Source organism: Rhinopithecus roxellana, chromosome 17 (genome assembly GCF_007565055.1).
Source record: "Rhinopithecus roxellana isolate Shanxi Qingling chromosome 17, ASM756505v1, whole genome shotgun sequence".
Lineage (NCBI taxonomy): Eukaryota > Metazoa > Chordata > Mammalia > Primates > Cercopithecidae > Rhinopithecus > Rhinopithecus roxellana.
The window spans coordinates 96,210,571-96,233,312 of record NC_044565.1 but is presented as its reverse complement, the minus strand read 5'-3'; the positions used below and the strand labels follow the sequence as shown (position 1 = coordinate 96,233,312).

At 44.6% G+C, this 22,742-nt stretch overlaps 1 protein-coding gene across 5 annotated transcripts in view; it reads right to left on the bottom strand.

Annotated features, from left to right (window-relative positions):
* Positions 1-9,996: 9,996 nt before the first annotated feature.
* The window catches only part of UXS1 (UDP-glucuronate decarboxylase 1), a 92,990-nt gene continuing 80,244 nt past the window's right edge, over positions 9,997-22,742 (bottom strand). For 3 of the 5 annotated variants that reach the window (XM_010360991.2, XM_010360990.2, XM_010360992.1), the window contains 5 exons: positions 21,479-21,522; positions 17,700-17,760; positions 15,346-15,403; positions 13,361-13,464; positions 9,997-10,852 (listed from right to left, as the gene is read on the bottom strand). In XM_010360991.2, coding sequence (XP_010359293.1) covers positions 10,721-10,852; positions 13,361-13,464; positions 15,346-15,403; positions 17,700-17,760; positions 21,479-21,522 — 399 coding nt within the window. In that variant the 3' untranslated portion in view covers positions 9,997-10,720. The remainder of the gene's footprint in view (positions 10,853-13,360; positions 13,465-15,345; positions 15,404-17,699; positions 17,761-21,478; positions 21,523-22,742) is intronic. The other 2 variants (XM_030921271.1, XM_030921270.1) reach the window with 2 other exon arrangements.

Sequence of the window (22,742 nt, the reverse complement as noted above, 5' to 3'; positions counted from 1 at the left end):
ATTTCATGTGCTCCCATTCAGGGGTTTATTTACATTAATCTGTCATACTGCTGGAGACAGAACTCCTATTTGGTCATTTATTTCAAACCAAACATTCTTTACCTTTTTTGTCTCTGGAAGTCTTTAAGAATAACTATTGTAAATGCATAAAACCAAGTACACAGGATTACAAAGGAAATCAATTATATTGAAAAAGTTTCCAACCTTTTAAAAGACAAATTTATGAGATAGTAAAAAATGTGTTTCTTCATGCTGTAAGTAACAAGACTTACTGGTAGGTGTACAGCTATTGTAATTTCAAAGTAGTGAAAGCAAATGACATTTTGAGACAATTGTAACAACTATAATGTGATGATATATCTGATTTCTATACGTGGCAGAATCCCAGCTAAGAGCTATTTCCATCACAGTTTATTGCCTACATTTGTAATTGAAGAAAAGGCTAAATTTGAGTTAGCCGTTAGTAGAAACAAATAGGTTCATTTTTTTTCCCATTCAAGTTCATGAGATCCCTTATTTAAAGGGATATCCATTCCAGTTCCTGTAATATATCCAGAGAGAAAGTTTCCAGTTATTCTTAGGATAGAGACGAAATCCCCTGATGTGTTTTATGAGACCTGGCCCCCTCCCTACCTCCTAATAGTCCTGTTTTCAATCCCCCTTGCTCTGCAACCCTGCTAGACTCTGAACCCCAGGAAAAGCTCACACCTGTTTTTGTTCACTATAAAACCCTCAGAGCCTAGTACAGAGCCCATCAGAGTAAGTGAGCTTTAATACGTGTCGAATGGATCCTGACTACACCAAGGAAGGGAAAAATGGATCTAGTCTCATTTTTACATATGAAGATGATGGCCAGAGAGATTGAATGATGGACAGCTCCTGGGATACAAGGTGAGTTAGGAACAGAGGAGGGATTATGACTCAGATGTGGAGGTCTTTCCCACACCACATTATTCCTCTCCCTTGTCCCCACCACCCATTAGCTTATTTATGCCCCACCACAGCAGGGTCTCACCTCCTCCCTCCCAAGTATGCCTCTTGGGCCTGGAGTTTCTTGAACCTACACCTGGCTTGGCAACAGCAAACTAACATTTTCTTCCACTCAACCACTGCCCTTGCAGCTAGATACCTGTGAACAGCAGTGTGCTGTGACTACAGGTGAGATTTCAATCCTGTCAGGTGTGAAGCCTGTTTTATTATTATTATTATTATTTATTTTATTTTATTTTTGAGACAGGGTCTCACTCTGTCACACAGGCTAAAGTGCAGTGGTGTGATCATGGTTCACTGCAGGCTCGAACTCCTGGCTCAAGCCATCCTTCCACCTCAGTCTCCTGAGTAGCTGAGACTACAGGGGTGTGCCACCATGCCCAGATAATTTATGTTTTTGTACGGACAGGATCTCGCTATGTTGACCAGGCTGGTCTTGAACTCATGGTCTCAAGCCATCCTTGTGCCTCAACCTCCAAAGTACTGGGATCACAGGTGTGAGCCACAGTGCCCAGCAGTTTGTTTAAGTTGGCCAGAGACCTTTGGCCATGAGCTTTTCAAATCATATCCCCTGTTCCCTTAAGGGCCCGTTTTTAACAAGCAGCACTGTCTTCTTCCATGGATCAGAATTACTCGCCAGGATTTTGTAAACCAGACATTTTATATAAAGCTGATTCTTCAACACAGGACAAGAACCCCTACTGTAATACACAGACCAACAGCTAGATTAAAGACAGAAAGATGGTGTGTGAACAGGCATTGCTATCCCTACCCCCATCTTTTTAAAGAGAAGACCGAGTCCCAGAGAACCCATGCTGGGGACGTCAAGCCTAGAAGAAGCAGAGTCCAAGGACTGGCCTGACTGCTCATCTTCAAACATCTGAAGGGCTATCAAGAGGAAAATCTTTGTCTTGTTCTTGGAGAGCCCCAAGGGCACAACCAGGCCCCATGAGTGGCTGCTCAGTGAAGCCAATTTTTGCTCAGAATTCTGGTAATGGAATGGGCGCTTCACAAAGCTAAGTGCTTCCAGCAGGGCAAGTGAACAGTTGTAAAAACTGTTTATAGAAATCTCTGCGTTTGAAGATGAAAGTTTCTTAAAGTCTGAAGCCAATGGGATACCCAATGGTGATTTTCAAGTACAACAGCAACTCACTGCTCTATCCCTGCTGAGCCTTTAGGAAGAGATCTAGTCCCTGATTCCTCTGAAACTTCCACTAAAATAAAACTAGTAGTGTACAAACATAAGGAGTGGTAGCAAGGCTAGATACAGGAAATCCACGGCCCCACTCAGGCTAAGGCTCTGGGAAGGCAGCTGACTTGCCTATAAACCAGGCCGATGCTTTTCTAGCAGTTTCTTGATCTACCCTGCTTCTCCTGTCAGGTTACTGCAGTAAACAGGGAAACAGGTAAGTACAGTTGGGAATTGGGATTTATAAAAAGTTGTGTCTTTCCAATGAGGTACCTTTTTTTTCCCAACACACCTAACATAAGATGAGCTGGAGAGAGAAAAGCACGGTACTATGTCACTGCACCTCCACAGGGTTAAAATGGCACCAAGGAGAAGCCCACGCAAGCAGCAATTGTAGCATCTATGAAGCAAGTGAGTCAGACTCCACTGCAAATGATGTGTTGTGCCTTTGATGTGATTTCGTGCTTTGCTGCTGCTTCTGTTTTTAAATTGAGTTCTCTCATCTTACTCTTTTTTGATTTCGAGATCCCTTTCTCTTCTTGCTGAGAAACAAATTTTGTGAAAATAAACCGGGATATGGTAAGCATCTATTACTGAAGAAGCCCAAATGCAGAGAGGAACCCCATTGAGTGGGTCCTTCCTGCACTAACAGATGGATTTTGCCTCCTGCCATTTGATCATGAAGTTGGGAATAAAGAGCATGGTTAACTATCCAGTGACCTCTCCAGTTGTCCAGCATGCTCAGGCACAGTTGTTCTGGGAAGCAGTGAAGAAACACTGTATCACCATTTCTGCCTCACATTTGCATATTACATCACTGCAACTTACCACCTTTCAAAGGGGGAAAATCAGGTGTTATCACCTTCACCCATATATATTGTCAATGACAAGCTTTTAACACTGAATGAACAAAATTCCATTTTTAGTGATTATTACTGATTCCTTAGTCCTTTTCAATGCCTTTTAAGTTTTCCTCCCTTTATTTAAACATAATCTTTCAAATTCAAGCTTTGTCAGATAGACAACAGGCATAAATGATACAGGCGAAATATTTAATGTGATTCAGCAGTATGTGCTATGACCATGAGATTTTTTATGAAGATTTTCAAATATTGAGCTAGTCCTTGCATCCCATGAATAGTCCCCACTTGGTAATAATTCCTTTTATATATACTCCTGTATTCAATTTGCTAACATTTTATTAAAACTGTTTGCATCTGAATGAATTTGGAATACTGGTCTGTATTCTCTTGTACTCTTTGGTTTTAGTATCAGGTATATTATTGGCTTTATAAAGAGTTGGGTAATGTTCCTTTCTCTTCTAGTTTCTGGGAGAGATTGTATAGAATTGGTGTGAATTCTTTAAATGTTTGGCAGAATTCTCCAATCTTTCAGGGCCTGGAGATTTTTTTTTCCTTCAGATTTTAAACTATGAATTAAATCATTAAATATGCTATTCAAATTACAAATTTCATACTAGGAATTTCCTAGGATACGTTTCCTAGGAATTTGCCCGTTTCATCTGAGTTTTCAAATTTATGTACACAGAGTTGCAGCTAGTATTCCCTAGTTACCTTTTCAATGTCTATTAAGTGACATCGCTTGTCTCATTCCCATTAATGGTGTCTTCTGTTTTGTCAGTCTTATTAGAGGTTTGTGGCTTTTATTATTTAAGGAGCAGTAATTTGTTTCATTGATATTCTCTGTTGCTTTTTGTTTTCAATGCTGATTTCTGCACTTATTATTTCCTTCTTTCTGCTTGCTTTGGGCTTACTTGGCTCGTCATTTAAATTTCTTGAAGTAGAAACTCAAACTATTGAGATGTTTTTTCCTCTACTGATACTAGAATTTTACTGCTACAAATTTTCTTTTCAGCACTTTAGCTGCATCTCACAAATTTTGACATTTTTATTCAGTTCAATATATTTTCAACAATTATTATTATTGAGACTCCCTCTTTGGCTCATGGCTTATTCAGAAGTATGCTGCACTGTTTGCAAGTGTTAGGATATTTTTGTTATCTTTCTGTCACTGATTTCTAGTTTGACCCCATTGTGGTCCCTCAGTTTTATTCCAGTTCTTTTAAATGTGTTGAAGTTGTTTTATGACCAGGACATGTTCTACCTTGGTATATGTTCAGTGGGCACTTGAAAATGTGTATTCGGCTACTGTTCTGTGAAGTGTCCTACAAATGCAAATTAGATCCTGTTGGTGGATGTTGAGTTCAATATCCTTGCTGATTTCCTGTCTAGTTACCCTATAAATTGTTGAGAATGGGGCTTAAGTATCCAACTATAATTTTGGGTTATCTATTTCTCTTCTGAGGTCTACCAGTTTTTGCCTCACATATTTTGCAGCTGTGTTACTTGCTGCACACACCTTTATGACTGCTGGATCTTTTGGGTGGACTGATCCTTTTATTATAACGTCATGCTCCTCTCTGACCTTTGCAATTTTTTTTCTTTTTCTTCAGAAAAAGAATTTCCTTATTTAATATTAATGCAGTCACTCCTGCTTTCCTCTGATTTTTGCACAGTATTTTTTTTCTATCCTTTTACTTTCAACCTACATATACTGTTTTAACTGAAGTTTCTCATAGCCTATAGTTGGGCCATTTAAAAATACACTCTGCCAATCTCTTAATTGGTGCTGAGACCATTTACACTTAATGCAATTACTGTTATGTTAAAGTTTAAATCTGCCATTTTACTTTGTTTTATAGTTTTCATTTTCTCTTCCCTGCCTTCCTGAAGGTTGTAGTACTTTTTTTTTTTTTTTTTTAATAGCATTCTATTTGTGCATTTGAGTACATTTCTTTGTATAGCTTTTTTTGCTGGTTGCTCTAGGTATTACATTACATATAACTTACCAGAAATCTACTAGTGTCAACTTTTGCCTATTTGGGTGAAGTGTGGAAATGCTACCTCCCTTTACCTTCTGATATGTAATAATATAGTTGACTGTTTCCTTTACACAGACAGCCACATGAGAATGCTACAATTTTTGCTTCAAACGTCAAACATAATTTAGAAAACTTACAAGGAAAAGGAAAGCCTGTTGCATTTATTGATATTTTCATTCTATGTTCTTTCTTCTTGCTTGATGCCACAAGATTCCTTGTTTCCTGTTTAGATAACTGTCGTTATTTTAGAGGTCTGCTCATTTACATTTCTCATAATTTCCCCTCATCTGAGAATGTCTTGATTTCCTCTTCATTCTTGAAGGACATTTTTGCTGGATATAGAATTCTGAATTGACAGTTTTCTTTCAGCACTTGTGTCACTTATTTCTGGCTTCAGTGGTTTCCACTGAAAAACCTGCTACCACTCTAATTGTTTTGCCCCTGGGGGTAAAGTGTCATTCTGCTCTGGCAGCCTTAGGGACCATGTCTTTGCCTTTAATTTTCAGTTTAACCATGATATATCTTGGCATGTATTTCTTTGGGTTTATCTTCTTTGGTGGTTACTCAGCATTTGGATTTTTTTTTTTTTTTTTTTTTTTTTTTTTTTTGTCAAATTTGGGAAATTGTCAGCTCTTCTTCCTTAAATTTTCTTCAACTCCATCCTCTTTCTTCTTTCTAGGATCCCAATGACACAACAGATGCTTTGTTCCACGTATCTCCAGGGCTCTGTTCATTTTGTCAGTCTGTTTTCTATTTCTTATTTAGACTGGGTAATTTTGATTGTTCTATCTTCTGTTCTCTCCACTCTGCTGCTGAACTCATCCACAGGGCTTTTTATCTGTTATTTTTTCAGTTCTAAAATTTCCATTTAGTTCTTCGTATCTTGTCTTTGCTGAAATTTTCTATTCATGTTTCAACCGTATTTATAATTGCTGTTTGAAGTATTTTTACAATGGCTGCTTTAAAACTTAATTTGTCTGATAATTCTAATGTGTATGTGATCTTGGTGCTGGCATCTGTTGATTATCTTTTCTCATTTACCTTGAGATCTTCTTGGTTTCTGGTGTGGTGAGTAATTTTTGATTTAAACCTCATCAGTTCTGAGTGCTGTAAGACTCTGGGTCTGATTTAAATCTTGAATTTTAGCAGGCCTACTCTGACTGCTCCAGGGAGTGAAGTGGGGAACCTGCCTTTTTACTGTCAGGTAGCAGGTGGAAGCCCAGGTTTCCCTCCAGGCCTCCACTGGTAACATTCAGGGTGTCAGTGGTGGGGAGCTTGTTACTGTTCCCCATGTGGCCTTTACTGAGGTTGCCTTATTATTGCTGATTATTGAAAGTGCTGAAGACCCTGACTCTCCACTAGGCAGCTGATGCCATGGGGTTGGGGTCATTACTACCCAGTGGAGATGCAAATCTCAGCTCAGGCCTTCTAGTCCCAAGCCTCTACAGGCCTTTGCTGACAGCACCAGAGCAAAGAGTGGGGGTGGGGGCAGGTTGAGGCATCTTGTTAAAGTTAGGTGAGGGTGGAGCTCCAGGCCCCACGTGGTCTTTGCTGGAAGGGATGGGGTAGGGCTGTAGTGTTTTTCATGTGGTGTTTGGCTACAGTAGAGCCATTCCTGTTTAAAAGTTTTCCTTTTTACTAGGTTGCCCTTTCCCTGGTATGCTGGCAGCAGTGAATAGGTTTCTGTTGGGGTTTTTGACTGTGTCTGTTGGCACTCTTTGGTTAATAACTTATCCAGCTCCAAGGCTGGCAATATAGAAGGCAAAAAGAAAACCCAGGGAACTCACTACTTGTATTAGTTTGCTAGGAGTGCCGTGACAAAATACCAGAGACTGGGTGGCTTAAGCAACAGAAATTCCTTTTTCTCACAGTTCTGGAAGCTAGAAGTCCAAAATCAATAGGTGTCGACAGGTTTGGTTTCTCCGAAGGCCTCTCTCGTGGGCTTAGATGGCTGCTTTCTTGTGTTCTCACATGCCCTTCTCTCTGTGCATGCATCTCTCTGGTGTCTAAATTTTCTCTTCTTACAAGGACACCAGTCAGACTGCATTAGGGCTCACCCTAAAGAACTTACTTTAACATAATCACCTTCAGAGGCCTAATTTCTATAGTTACATTCTGAGGTCCTGTGGGTTAAGACTTCAACATAAATTTTAAGGCAACATGGTTCAGCCCATATCACCACTGCATTCTTCCTCAGGTCCTGAGGTGCCTGGCTGGTCTACCTTTTTCTATCTACTTTCAGCATCTTATGCTCGTTTTACATATAAAGTCCAGAATTTTAAATTGTACTTAGTAGGAAGATGAGGGAAAGTATGTCTATTTTCTAAAAATGGTAGAGTCTCTTCCTTGCATTTTCCTGTACCTTCATTTCTTTAAAAACTGACCTCCGCTCATTAGTACATGGTAGAGCCACCTATATTGACTCCTACATCCTGGAATTCTATACCACATCACATTAGTTTTACTTCAAGTAGAATGTGTATAAAATACAGAAACTTAAAATTCAGCAGCACTAAAATAGCAAGACATTTTTAAAAACATTGTTTTTGATAATAATATCTTTACTTTTTTCTTTCCCACAACACAATTGTAGATAAAAATGACTCTTGTTCTCCAAAGTGGCCAAGGTCCAAGCAGGACACACTCAGGGCTTTTTAATACAGAGAAAACATGTGGATTAATCATGGTGATTAGAACCAAGTCTTGCTGCTGTCTCTGAAGCTCAGTGCATCACACCCCACATACTATGGCATCAGTTCTCAGGGTAATACAACCTTTCAACTCCCTTACAAAGGTAACAACCAACCACTGAGAATACCTGGATAAAGTCAACAAACCACTTTAAACAGATGAACTGAAGCATTAAAACTCACAACTCTTTTGCCCTAGGAAACTGCTGAGGATTTTCTAGATTTCCCAGTCTTAAGAGACCAAACTGTAGCTCACAGTTATCACCAGACCAGCATTTCACTCAATACACCTTTTAGATTGAGAACAAAGTCAAGCTCACACATAACTAAGAACCATGAACCAGAACGGTGGCCTATGAAGCACCAGAGCTGTGATAAGAGATGCTGTCAGGGCTGGAGCAGAGGTAATGCCACAAGAGTCACAAGAGTCCAGCTGGGCCAGTGGGCTGGGCTCAGTACCTAAGAAGGTGTAGTGGAAATCCAGTGTGTTCAGTCTCTAATCTGCACCTTGCTTAAGCCCACTATGACGGTCACTGAAGTTAGTAAGAGCAGCTGTACCAGTCTCATCCTTGCAAGCAACAGCAGTGATGCCTCAATCGGGGGCCAATCCTGAGATGCTGGAGCACCACTGTGTTAGTTGGTTCAGGCTGCTAGAACAAAATACTTCAGATTGGGTACTTTATAAACAATATAAATTTACTGCTGGTAGTTTTGGAAGCTGGGAAGCCGAGGATCTAGGTGCTGGCAGATTTAGTGTCTGGTGAGGGGCTGTTCCTCATAGATAGCACCTTCTTGCTGTGTCCTTAAAACATGGCGGAAGATGCAAAAAAGCTCCTTAGAGCCCTTTAGTGCCTACAAAAGGAACTATGTAGTTCCTTTTGTAGGCACTAAAGGGCTCTGCCCTCATGGCCTAATCCTCTTAAGCATCCCACCTCTTGATGCTATTGCAATGGGGATTAGGTTTTAACTCATGAATTACAGGGGGACATAAACATTCAGACCACAGTAACCATGCTCTGTCTACCCATTCATCCCTTTCCAGGCCCCTCAACTCCACTTCCCTCTCTTCCCAGGACATTCATGGGAATTAAGCTTACACTACAACCTTGACGCATTACTTCTTTCTTTAGGGTAAATTAGATGTAACTCCTCTTCCCCTTCCTCCTCCCTCCCCTGAAAATATTGTATGAAAATCACAGGCAAGAAAACCAAAGAATGAACCTCATGGAAGAATTCCAGATACTAACTAGCAAGTAACAAGGTAAGAGAATTCTGGACCCTGGGACCTTTAGGTTCTCCCAAATTGCACTGCAGAACTTAGCCCCCGCAAATTCTCAGCTGTCCGTCTACACTCCTGCTTCAATGTCTTGGTCACCATTAGTAGTTCCCAAATAAGCTTCCCAGCTCTGTTAATCCCATCTCGGTAAATGGTATTCACTTCTGGCTAAAATAATTACAATTATAATAAGAAACCATCTTTGATTCCTCTTCCTCTCTCACACCACATCCAATCTAGCACTGACCCTAGTTCCAGAATCTTCTGGAGAATTTAGCACGAAAAAGAAACGAAACCACATTGTCCTCTGCCCTGCCCAAGATTGGGATTCCAAAAATATGTCCAATTAAGAAGAATCCCAAGGTGGTTGTAAAGGATAGGCAAGTCTAGCTTACGCTGGTTAGGTATCTTAGGATCTCTCATTTTTAAATGCTTCTGATACACAAGAAACCTTCATCCTCACAGCGCCTGCTCAGGTTTGTGCTGTTGTCACGCGGAGCCAATCTACTTGGAAAATGTGGAGGTTTAACGTGTCGCATTGTTCTTCCATTTATTAAGAGGAAAACCAAAATGCTAACACTGAACCTCGAAAGGGTTCTTATTGAAAACATAAGCTCTCAAAGTCTTCACTCAATAAGCCTAGTTCACAAATCTCTCCAGAGGAGACAACTTGCACCTTTTTTTCTCCATCTGGTGTGTGTTGCCAAGGAGGTCACAAAACTGCTTCTAACCCTGGCTAAGATCTGAAAACTTCACATGGCAATGAATACTATATGCATACACTCAGCCCAAGTAGCATATAAATGTTTTCAATAGCTACATATCAGATTACATAGTGCACAAACCTGAATGTTTTCAGATTTTCTTTTAAACTAAATTTTCCGATATTTTCCTTAGCAGTCCAACAAGTGCCATGCCGAAGCAGAAAGACAACCTTTAAAACTGGAAGTCCATGACTGGTAAGTTTCAATATTTTATTAAAATAGCATATTTAACCATGGTTAAACAAGAATATGTTAACTTTGTCCCCCTCAACCCGCCCCCGCCCCAGATACGCAGCAAAACACAGTAGTGATTTCAAATATCCTTGATCATGACCAACAGGAATATTTCAAAGTCTTAAGTTTGCAACTCAAAAGTAGACCTTGGAAAAACTCTGAATGAAAAGAGAAACATAAAGCTCTCACACAGAATTCTTTTATCTGCCCTAAAGTCAATGCCGGTGCACCACCCACCTGACAGTACTGCTAGGATTTTTCTTTATGCATAGTGTAACGACTCATTTATTAAGTACCCACTTTTATAAATAAAATCGGCATTTTTCGTCCCGTTTAATGTTCCTTTTCAGCTTCACAAAGAAACCAGTAAATAAAACTGTCAACGACAGTCACAACATATGCTCTCACAGCAAGACAAAAAACTTGAAAATATGCAGAGATGCATCTACGCTATTTTACATAAAAAGAGAGATTCAAAAAGTGCAAGGCAAAATCTGCAGTTTTTTGAGGGGAGCTTTTAGGCACATCCATTTCATTAAAGCAAGCTTCAGAATGAAATTCCAGTTTGTTCTTCACGACACCTGTTAAAGTCTTTCTTTAAACAACAACAAAAAAAGCCAAAAAGACATCCCATCAAGTGTACAATGGTAGTCTTGTGTCCTAAAAGTGAGGAGTTCAGTTGTGGCGAGTCCGTCCCTTCTTTATTCTGGCAGGCTTTGGTTTGGGGATGTACTGATTATTTGCCTGGTACTCGAGTTCTTTACGGAAGTAGTGAATTGCTTTGTTTAAGCCTTCCTCCAGCGGGACCTGTTTAAAGGGAAAGCGAGAAAGGGAGACAAGGTCACACTGACAGAAGGGCACCGCAGGAAGGAAGTGCCACCTTGCAGCCAGTCGGGCCTCCTTCAGAGGAGCGCTCACAGAACCACGCTTTGGTTGTGACAGCATCCAGCATCCAGCATCACGGCCCACCGAGAGAAGCCAGAGGTCCTTCAGGGCCGCTTTCACAATCTACTGTGGAGCTAACAAGTGTCACTCTTACTGAAGCAAAGTGAGCTCCACCCCACAAAAGACCCCAACTACCTCTTGCCAGCAAAATGTCTGCTCCAGTTTGAATCAGCTGGCAAGACTGTTTTTCAGATCATGCCCATGTGCCCCATTCTTTCAGAAGAAATCCACCTTGAAGTGGAGGGAAGATGCTTTGGGAAGGTGATCTGCATCTCATCAACACGCCTGATTCTCCCACGTGACATCAGCCCTTTGCACTGCCCAGCGGATCATGGCCCCCTTGCACCCCCACCATACTAAGAGGCTGAGTCTGAGAGGGGACCCACGGCAGCCCACACCACAGAAAGCAACCTTCACCTGGAGCTGCTTTGCAGCCAACAGGAAACCAGCCAGATCAACTGCTGATTAAGAGCAGAAAGAGAAAAGGTGAAGGGAGGCACTGCCAAGGGGTGCTGGGCACCACTGGGGGAGAAGGTCTGTCTGTCAGCTTGACTGTGGGGATGGTTTCACAGGTGTCAAAATAGACGAAAACTTATCAAACTGTATCTTCTAAATACGGGCAGTTTGCAGTATGCCAATTATAGCTCAACAAGCTGTTAAACACACACACTTGGGACAATTAAGATGGATAACGCCTGTAAGTTTCTTTGGATCATATCCCTCAAAAATGTATTATAAATGAAAACTACTACTAGGAGAGAAACCAGTGGTAGATGGCTCACATTCCAAGACTGTTAGAATACTGTAGGTCTAAATTCCAGAAAAATAAAGATACTGAGCATACACACACCTCACATCAAAAGCAAGAGTTAATACCTAGCGAATGCACATTTAACTCTTCAAAAAATATTTTGTTTAAAAATATAGGTTCTCCTTACAAAGGGACCAGTGGCCCCTTACAAAGCTTCAAAAAACAAGAAACTACCTATGCTGCTATAACTCGTTTTGCACAGCTTGGGATTATTAGATTTTGTGACGTCTAGGTATGACTGTATTTTTATTTCATTCAACAAATATCTGTGGCTTTCAGCAGATCACTTAGACTTGGACATCACAGAATGAAATAAGGATCAGGCTGGAACTCTTGTGTCCCTTTCAAGTTCAATATTCTAGGATTCTACTCAGCTCTCACTATGCACATTTTAAAAAGGTAAATGGAGCTCTCAACTGCGTCCCTGACTCTCTGACTGCGCCACAACCCATGGGCCATGCCAAGACGCTCCTACATTGGCTGAGCACCCAGTGTGTGTCAGGTCTGACAGGTGCCGGACTCCTGCTGGACACAGGGCCACACGCCTTTGCCCAAGGGGAGCCTGAGTTTCAGTGGGGCACATGAGGGTGGGCAAAGAGGGAACAGCCAGGCAGGGCTGACAGTAAATGAGGTGGGCTTGCTTTGGTAGATGCGGCCGGCCCAGCCAACCTCCCTACACAGGTGGTCTCTGAAGGACACAGGCAGCCCTGAGGGTGAGCGTTCTCCGGGGGGAAGGAGTCTGCAGTCACCCAAGGCAGGAAGGGCACAGCAGGCAGCAGAGCAGAGGCAGGCTGGGTTCAGGCTCAGCCCCAGCGGGGCGGCAGCTGCCCCCCCCCTGCCCTCTTCAGACAACAAGGCGGCATGCAGTTCCCCTTCCTCCACACCCTTCAGTCTTGCATGCTTCCAACCAGGGGCTCCACTGCGGGGCTGACGCGGACCACCTGCCCTTGACCTGGCCCCACACACTCGAGAGGCAGGCAACTGGGGCCACGCAGGGCTCTGAGTGTGCGCTGCCAGTGCTCTCGGCACGGCGTTCACAGTCAGCCGTGTGTGTGTGTGTGTGTGTGTGTGTGTGTGTGTATGTATATGGAAGCGGGAGTGTATGTGTGAATGTGTGTATGAGTGTGAATGTGTGTATGTGTGTGAGTGTATGAATGTGAGAATGTGTATGATAGTGTGAATGTATATGTGTGAAAATGAGTGAGTATACATGTATTGTGTTCATATAACAGTGTATATATGACAGTGTGTGCGGGAGACAGTGTGAGAATATGTGTGTACAAGTGTTTGTATGACAGTGTATGTGTATAAGAGTGTGTGTGATTTTACGAAAACAGAGCCCAGAGCAGGGCTTCCAGCCGCTTCCCAGGTAACATTCTCTGAGACTCCTGATACAGGAGAGGCTGTTTACTGCTTGGAGAAAACCCGCCATCTGCCTGGATGCCGAGCCCACCCTGCTCCCCGGGCGGCTGCCTGACAAGGGTCAGTGCCTACAGGACAGCAGAGACAGGACACGGGAGGCCCCTCCCCACAAGGCAGCATTAACTCCCTGCACTTACCACGGGCTCCCACCCCAGCATCAGCTTTGCTTTTTTGATGTCTGGTTTTCTTTTCTGTGGGTCATCCTGGGCTTCGGAGAGAAACTGAATTTCACTTCCGCTACCTGAGATGTTTAAAGAAGAAAAGGTAGGCGAGAATCACAAAGCATGGGGAAGTGCGGCCTTACCATCCACATCAAAGTCAAACCCCATATGCAGTGTGAATAGGGTGCAGGCGGTGGAGATGCAGTTCTCGAGAAGCCCCAGAGCTCCCGAGGGACTGTCCTGCATGGAAGTCCAGGGAACGCTCCTGCAACCGCTGTGGCCAAGCTGACTGTGCAGGCGCCCGGCAAGAGCCTAGTGGGAGGCATGTTACTGTCTCAACAGGCCTGAGTTTCCACCCAGTACAAGAGGGCTGCTCCAAGGCAGACCACCCACACCAGATAACAAGTGAGACATGCCCACTGAGCATGACCCCAGTGTGAGACCACAAACGTGGTGTGGGGCCATCCCTGAGGTGGATGCCCCAAGTGGGCCACACCTGGGTGTTCGGAGCCTGGACAGCCCTGAGACTCAAGATGTGCAGCCACCCAGCTGGAGGGACCTCTCGGAGGACGGCAAAGCCTGGCCAGTTCTGCACCCTTGCTGGGCCCAGGCCCCACTGGCCAGCAGAATAGAGCCCCACCAGTGACTGTGAGCCAGACCTGCAGAAGAAAGCCTGTGGAGGCTTTCCCTGCCTCCCCGTCATGGAGGCCACGTCGGAGACTCTGCAGCAAATCACCGCCACGGGTGGTTCAGGATGGTGTGCCACAAAGCTACACACAGAAGCACAGCAGGGAAGCTGCGCACCCCTCCCCACAACCTTAGGTTTCAAATAGAGTTTCTCAGGCGTCAGCATGCACGGATCACCTGAAGAGCCTGTCAACATGCAGATCCTGATCTGGGGGCCTGGGCTAGGGCGTGAGAGTCCGAATTTCTAACAGGCACCCAATGCTACTGCTGCGCTGGCCCACGGGCCTCACTCTGGGCAGTGAGGGTATGAAGGAGTGGATGGCAGACAGCTGTGATCTGAGCCTATCCCTTCCTCACGAGGGAGGAACACAGATTCAGGATGGAAAAGCTGAGAAGTGCATCGAAGCGGCTGTGGGAGCCGCAGATGATGCAGGCTACGTCTGAGGAAGACCGCTGCCTCTACTGCCATGAGCAATGAGAGGATTCCAACTGTCCGCGGTGATTAGACCAACGCCGGTAAATGGCAGCCTGATGCAGGAAGGGCACGCTGGAGGAATTAACCCAGCCAAGTGGGGTCTGAATGGTCACCTCAGGACACACTGTGGCATGCTCCTCCCTGGCCTACCTGCCAGTCCAGTCTGGTTGTGACTTCACTCAAATTTCAGGATCAACCCCAGACAACAGACACCCTCCAAGAGTCTGACTCCTCAGAGCTCCAGGAAGTCTGAGGATGAGGCCAAGGGCTCATCCACTCTACGTCTGCAATCCAGGGCTGGTCTGGAAGACCTGACCTTCTCATGGCCTAAGAGCCCACCTTGACGTGGTTCTCCCAATGCTACACTGCCCCCAATGGCTGGTGGCCAGGATGACCAGAACTGCAAACAAAATTTTAAACTTGCCTGAAGCACACAGCTGGTGGATGCTGTCTCTTGCTGTCTGAAATGCTATGCTTGACATGACCAGTTCGGAAATCCAACAGTTGTCACCCATGTAGGATGACCTAACACAATCGTGCCTCAAACACTGGGAGCAAAACTCCTCCTCCCTCCCACTCCATGCAAACCTGCAATGAAAACTGAGAACAAAGCCATCCTGCCCTCCTTTCTCTTTCTATTCCTTAAAAATTAGAAAACACTTAAGTGTTCCTGATAAAAAGTTCTGCTTTGATCCAATTCAATTAGCTTGTATTAATCACCCACATTCTAGTCAAGGTGTTATCAACAGATAGGGCAGGCACAGCCGATTTTACTCAGGAAGCGATTTATCCTACTTACCAACAAGGTTTTTAATTAACTGAGCAAATTCTAGGATTGTGTGTTCTTCTGGGTTCCCCTAAGGAAGAAAACGTTTCCAGTTATAAGCGTCATGACAACAGCAGCAACCCGCCACCCAGACCACATGCGTGTCTGCAGAGACGTCTGCTGGCCAAGTCTGACCTCTCTGCAGTGCTTCGGCAGAGCTCCGTGTGCCAGAGGGTACTCCGCTTCCAAGATGACAGTTACTCACCTGGCAGTGCTAAACTGCACCATCTATACCTTCAGCCTCTCGGCTGCTGTGTACAAGGCTGGGCTTTGGATAGGTCCAAAGTCTCTGATGAAGGCACACATTCACTCGCTGAGTATCAGACAACTTCATATCTAACATAACTTCAATGTCACTTTTATAAAAGCTTGGGTTTACAAAATTAGCTCTCCTAACACCATCTATTTCCCTCTGGGTGAGCTGTGTTAACCATGTCAATAAAGAAGGACGTGCAATCTCACACCTGAAAGCTAAGGCAGAAATGAGTATGCTCACAGGCGAGTGTCCCCAGCAAGCCAGAGGACAAACTCGATGTACTTCATGAAGAGAGAACACTTGTGGGGGCTTTAAGGAAAACCACTTGCTCTTTTTCTCCCTTCCATCACACATCAGAACACCTGTTACTCTCACTCTGCCGCCTATCATAAGAGACCACCATCAAGTCTGATAATTCTACATCCTAAAGCCTCTTCGTGCCCAGGTCCTCGGTTAGCCTGAAGTTAGATGGTAAATGTGGAGGGAGGGACCCTGGGCCTCACTTGAGCACAGAGGGGACTGACTAGCAAAGTGGAGCGACGGGAATTTGGAAGAAAGTGATTCTGCCTTTATCGGGGCTCCTGGCACACACACGATTCCAATTTTATGAACTGTCCCTGTGCAAAGGCCCTCCACAAAGAGGGGAGGAGGAACATGGTGTCTACAGAGAAGAGCCTGGCTGCCCAGGGAAGTCAGTGACAACACCCCTGCTAAAGAACCTGCAGCAAAAATGAAGAGCAGGGGCGGCTCGGGCCTCTCCAGTGTACACAGGCAAATGCTGCAAGCAAAATGAGGCTTACAGTGCAAGGCACGTTCTGGTCTGTTTTAAGTGAATGTTTTTTTCAAACGCGGCACACTGTACCCATGAATCAGCAACAGTCCCAGGATGGAGTCAGTACTCTAGGGCACATTATTCCCTATGTGATGAGAATTCCCTTTCACCTCGGGGGAAAATGCACGGTCTGCAATGTATTTGAGATGGCTGGTTACAAAGACATGCATAAGCAAAGGTGACGTGGTTTGCAAGAAACAGGTCACATGGCCAACATTTTAGAGTTCCCCGAATCTTAGAATGTTGTGTAGGAACCAGGAGAGGTAGTTTGGGAGAAGCACCTGAAATGACCCCAAGGCTTCATCGAGGTAGGGTTAAGGGGGAGGTCTCTAGTGAGATAAGGGGTTCCTGTGTCCACTGCCATCAACAGACACAGAACATCTTGAATGCTGGACAGTCCACGTTGGAAACCTTGCATTTTAAATGAGATGGAACAAAACTGCTCAGAAAATCACTCAGTGATAGAAAGGGTAAGAGGTCCTACCATGACCTTGGCTGACGCAGCCAAGGAGGAGGAGGCTTGGCGGGTAGGACCATGTCCTTCAAATCTCTGGAGAGTTACCACAATGTAGAGGCATCACACTGCCATGAATGGCCCCCAGGTGGAGAAGTGAGGTCAGTGGATAGTTGTGCAGAAAGTGAGATTTCTGGTTCAATATAAAGAAGAGTCTTCTGCCGGCCAGAACTGTCCAAAGACAGGGTGAATTTCTCTGAGCAGAAGCAAGTTCACCAGCACTGACACTGCTGAAGGCTGGATGATCCCTCCAACAGGGAGGTTCTGGGCTGTGGGCAGGCATGCAGGGAAGGCAAGAAGCCACAAAGGTGGTCTGTCCGGCTAAATGACAGACATCATCAAAAACTGGAAAACTTTCTGTCTGAACAACCTCCATCTTCTAAAAACGCAATCAGGTCTTATAATGATGACCCACCTATTAAAAAGAGAATGAGATGCATACACATGTCCACCTACTACCACCAAAGGGCTTCACACAATTTTAGACCTGGGCCCTTCAGAAGGTGGAGGGACTAACTACATCACTCATCCATGCCTTGCAGATATTTTACTTCTTTGTATACTCTTACTTTCTGTTTGTTTTTCCTCTAGTATTTAGCAAGCAACAAACACCAATGCCTTAAGTGTGCTGATAGCAAATGAAGCAAAGCCTGGTGCTGCTCATGGTTTCACAAATGAATGAAAGTCTGAGCTGTCCTGCAGAGTGGAGGGAGAGAAGCACTCACCAGGTTGACTGGGCTGCTGACATTGCTGTTCATGAGAGCCACGAGGCCATTCACCAGATCACTGTAAAAAAAGGGGAGGCGGGTGAGGCTCTGCCTACTGGAACGCGCTAGCGCCAAGCACCACGTAGAAGCCCTCCCAGAAGAAAAATTACCACCCCCAGAAGAAAATAAAAACCCAAATGGAAAATTGAACGTCAAAATAAAATCCTGCAAACTAAGATGGTGTTTATAATGTGAAAGTATTTATGGATGAAATGATATATTTGACGTCTGGGATTTGCTTTTTTTGGGTGTGGTGGAGATGGTTAAATAGGATGGAAGCTGAGAGATGGGGCTGAGTTCACCACTGCACTTCTGAAGTCCTTTAACAATGAAAAACTAAGCATAAGTTAAAACAGGCAGACACTCAAAAAAGATGGAGTTTACGTAAGTTTCCAAAGAAAATTCATGTTTAATGTGAACCCAGTAGTTGACCTGTACGAAAGCACATGATTACTTTTAAAAACAAGATCCACGAAAATGAACGAACTCCAGTATGTGATCCCCATACCGGCAAATCACAGATAAAGCCAGACAATACTGAGGGTTGAAATAAACAGAAATGTCACTCCCTATGCCCCCGACCGTGAAGTCGCCACCCCGCAAAACACCTTGTATGAAAACGGTCAGGGATATTTGAATGTTTCAAATGGATTGTGATCAACTGGGCCATGAAGGTGAAGATAAGTAAGCAAACTTTCGCTTACCAAGGTTTGGCTCTTATTTTCAGAAGCTTTAAAGTGTGGCTCTGTTAAAAAAAAGTTACTTCGTAAAAATGACACCTCACTGCTAATAAGCACAAGCACTTTTTCTATGCCAATTTTCCATCAGCTACAATTCTTAGAAGACTTTTAAAGCTCTGACCCTTCTCCTTCTCCTCCTCCATCGTTACCAGTAAGGAGCAGGTCACGCTGGGTCTGGATAAACTTCCAAAAGAAAACCCCAGATAGGTTTTGCTTTCAATTGAAAAAAACTATTGGGGTATTTAGTAAATAAGATATTTCTGCGTGTTACTTTACGACAAATGCGTATTTCATACGAACATGCTTAAAATGTTGTATTCTCAAGGATCAAGCACTAATGCAAATCCCTGCTGACCCTGGATGATTTCTCTTTTACAGAAACTGGCAAAAAGTCACTTCATCACTATGGCAGTATTGTTACATTACAATAGTGCACTCATGACATACATCTGTGCACGTTTATAAAAAGACATTAAAAGCTGCCATTCCATTGCATCCACAATAGGCTTTAATATTGAAACTGGGGGGTGCGGTCTATTTGAGTTGGAAGAAGGCTGACTCTCAGGTAGTCGTCCTCAGGGCGGCAGATGGGAGGGCCATGGGCCTTTTACATGACAAACTGGCAACTTTTAAGGTCACAATTGCATAGATCACACTCATTTAACCTGAAGCTCTTTACAAGTGTCATTTTGACAAAGTGACTTTAAAAAAAAAAAAAATAGCATGCCTTTGTTATGTAAATGAGGACACAACCGGCCATGAGAATATTAAACACAGTCATGCCAAAATGTCGATGCGGATGGCCACCGAGACCTCAGACTCCCTGCACTGTTGTTTTGAGGCAATCATGGGTTTGGAGAATGGTTAATTTAGTACAGTAACTAGGGACCCAGACATTGTGCATGACTAAAAGACGCTCGGTTCCTAAAAAACTGCTTGGGAAAAACATCAACACCTTGGTCAGTTAATGAACTCAGTTGAGTCCTCAATAACTAAAAAGTTAGGTAGGGGAACCCTTGCCCAAGTATGGCAAAGTCCCTGAAGCCTCATCATCTCAGGCTCCGCTACCGTGAAACCGGAGAGGATCACCAGAGTGGGGAGTAAATAAATACTACTGAAGTGTTAAGGGGTTTTCTAAAAGGGTTAACCACCATATGTCTAGGGAAACTGCTCATGCCCTTTTCAAATAGCCAAGTGGTGTGGGAGAGGATGATGCATGTGATGGCAGCTAGGAGTATGAGCCACGACCATCAAAGCAGGCACAGGACAGTGACCAGGGCACAGAGAGAGTGACGGGGCAGGGGAGTCTCGCCCATCAGAGCGGGCCAGGCACCCTGCGTGCATTTTGTCCTGAGCTGGGACAGCACATAGCGCAGGCATCATTGAATGCTCAAAATATTTTAGTCCCTAGAAAAACAAAAGTCTCTGAGGCTATTTTAAATGAATTTTGCAGGCAATGCCCTTGAGATAATGAGAGCAGAAAGAAGAATGGGTTCTGACTGATTTCCTTTTACCGCACAACATCTCATTGATAATCCATGTGGTGTCGGGGCTAGAGAAGCCTGGGGGCCACTGGTGAGGAAGCCTACGGCAGGTACACATAACCGAGGACAGCAAAACTCCCTCAGGAAACAGCACAGCTGGGTGAGTGGAGGATGGGATGAGAACGTGTCACTATGCGAAGACGGTACTCAATCCACGGGAGGCCCACAATTTGGTCCCCATACAGAAGTGTGCCATGATAAGTTTCCTCCAGGGACATAGTGCCTATGCTAAAAGCTTCGAAATGAACACAGTCCCAAAGTGGGGGCAGCTGCCGTTTCCCTGTTAAATCGCTTTTTAGAATACGCATGCCTATTTAGGCAACATAGTTGGTTATAGCACACTTTCGGGCTTTTTGCCCCTTGAGGCAAGATACTAATGGGTGGGGAGGTAAAAACCACTGGCTGTGTAAATGTTTACTCACAGCTTTCTTTTGGAGTAAATGGAAATTCACAAATACTTTCAGCAAACATCTACAGTGGTTATTTTGAATTGTTTTTAAAATTTTAGTTTACTACCAGTTTCATTTCTCCTAGGGACTCCTACCCAGGACCCTTACATAAGGGTCCTGGGTAGATAGAATTTTATGTGGTTGGTTCGGCTGAGGTGGGACTCGGGGGATGCCCCGACCTGCACCACAACAGCCACCATCTCACCCTAGTGCCCCTAGGATGGCGCCAAGACAGCAGGAACAACACTTCCTGATCGACAGGCATACTGGAGTATTTGCAATGAAGAATGAAAATATATGGGTCAAAATACAGAACTGGGTTTTATAACAATTCAGGATACCAGAAACTTTCACAGAATTTACAATAGCCACATATTGGTGGATGCACTTTGGCATACGCAACTGCTTCTATCCTAACTACTCTGAGAATCCATACTGCCTTCTAAAATTAATCACCAATGGAATGGAACAACAAAACAGTGGATTTATAGGGATTGCCAAGAAAACAATAAAAATCACCACGTGAATCTATTCAAAAAATTTATTTTTATCTGCATTTAGTTTCAGCATGAAATTCAACATGAGAACACTATCTACCTTGTGCCCTCCACAAGGACTACCTCTTCCACCCCACGAGCCATGTTTGCAATGGGTCAGATTCTGGCATTCACAGGTTTGCTGGATGTATAAGGCCATCTCTTAACTTGGCCTGTGCTGAAATCACCCAAGTCACCCTCAGAGCTGGGCAACTTCACCCCTACACCGCTAGGTGGCAGTAAAAGATTAGCACATGAGTCACAATAGTCATGGAGATGAATGCAAATTTTAACTTTTAAACAGAGAACAGCAAGTATTCCCATCATAAAATTAAACATTTTTAATCAATATATAGTGTTAGTGTTGTGGAAATGGAAATGGTTAATATATACAAGACACTAAACTGTCTGTCAAGTAGGCCTGCTCCAAGGCACTGCTAAGGCTGGGGCAGGGCAGGACAGTCTTACCTGACGTACTGGAACGCCCTTGTCTGAGACCCGGATCCGTATACCTGGAAGGTAACCAACAGTTAGGCCTCCTGAGAAAACCACACCAGTACTGGGTAGGTGTCCTTGGAACTTCAGGGGACACAGACTGACCTCGAAACTGATCCCAGGGGGCAGTGATGCTGACTCCCAGCATCTGGCGCCACATCCTGCACTCTACTTCGAGACCATGCCCCGACAGTGAGACGGGGGCAGCAACACCTAAAGCGTGCACCTGGTATAGATGCGTCAAGTTCTCCCTCCAAAGACAGTGCCTGAAGGAATTTGCTTCTGCTGGAGTCTTATGATGTGTCAGGCATCATGTGAGGCTCTGGGGGCTGTGACCTCAGAGTCCAGCTAGGTGACAGATCTACACACGAACAGTAACACGTGCATTTAACTGGGGTTCCTCACTCTGACCGGCCAACAGCAGAGCCGGGGACGCCGCCCAGGCTGGTCCACAGACTGTTTGGGATGAGGCCGGTATCTCCTGGTATTGTTACAGCTAGCTCCCCGGGAGATTCTAATGTAAGGCCAAGGTGGAGAGCCATGCAGGAGACTCTGAAACTGACGCGGAGGTGGCAGGAGGGAGGGTCACATTCTCCTTTGTTTCCACTGCACATTTCCTCCACACTTCATAGCTTGGCTTGTGTTCTTTGCTCTGCCGGCCAAGACCCTCTTGTCTACTTTCCACCTGGCAGAGTGCTACTTATCCTTTAGGGACAAGCTCTGACGCCATCTCCTGGAGAAGCTTCCTCTGGCTCATTCCCCAGGGAAAGCCCTTTGCCGACTGCCCCCAACCGTGAACTCCCCAGAAGGACTGGTGTCCAAACCCTCTTTGCCCTGCTGGAGCCCAGCACGATGCGTGGTGCGATACTAGCATAGGATGAGCATCTGCTGAACGACCTGCAGAGCGTCACGGATCACGCCACTCACTGAGGCGGAGATGGCAACACAGGTGCTTGGGGAGATCTCCTAAGTGCAGCATCGCAGGAACGAGAGTGCCCTCGGAGGTTTTGTTTGCTTGTATGCCTTCCCGTGGTGGAAAGCAGGCAGCTGGGAGGAACGGACTGCCTTTGGGAACAAGCTTGATTATAACAACCCTGGAGCCTCCTCCTGCCTGACAGCAAAAAAGAGCCCCTGCCAGCAGCTCTCAGAACAGCACCAGCCCCCTCAGCCCCAGACACTCAGCCCGGTTTCCCTGGAGCTCCTACCTCCAGCTCTGAGAAGGAAAAGGGGAAGGAGC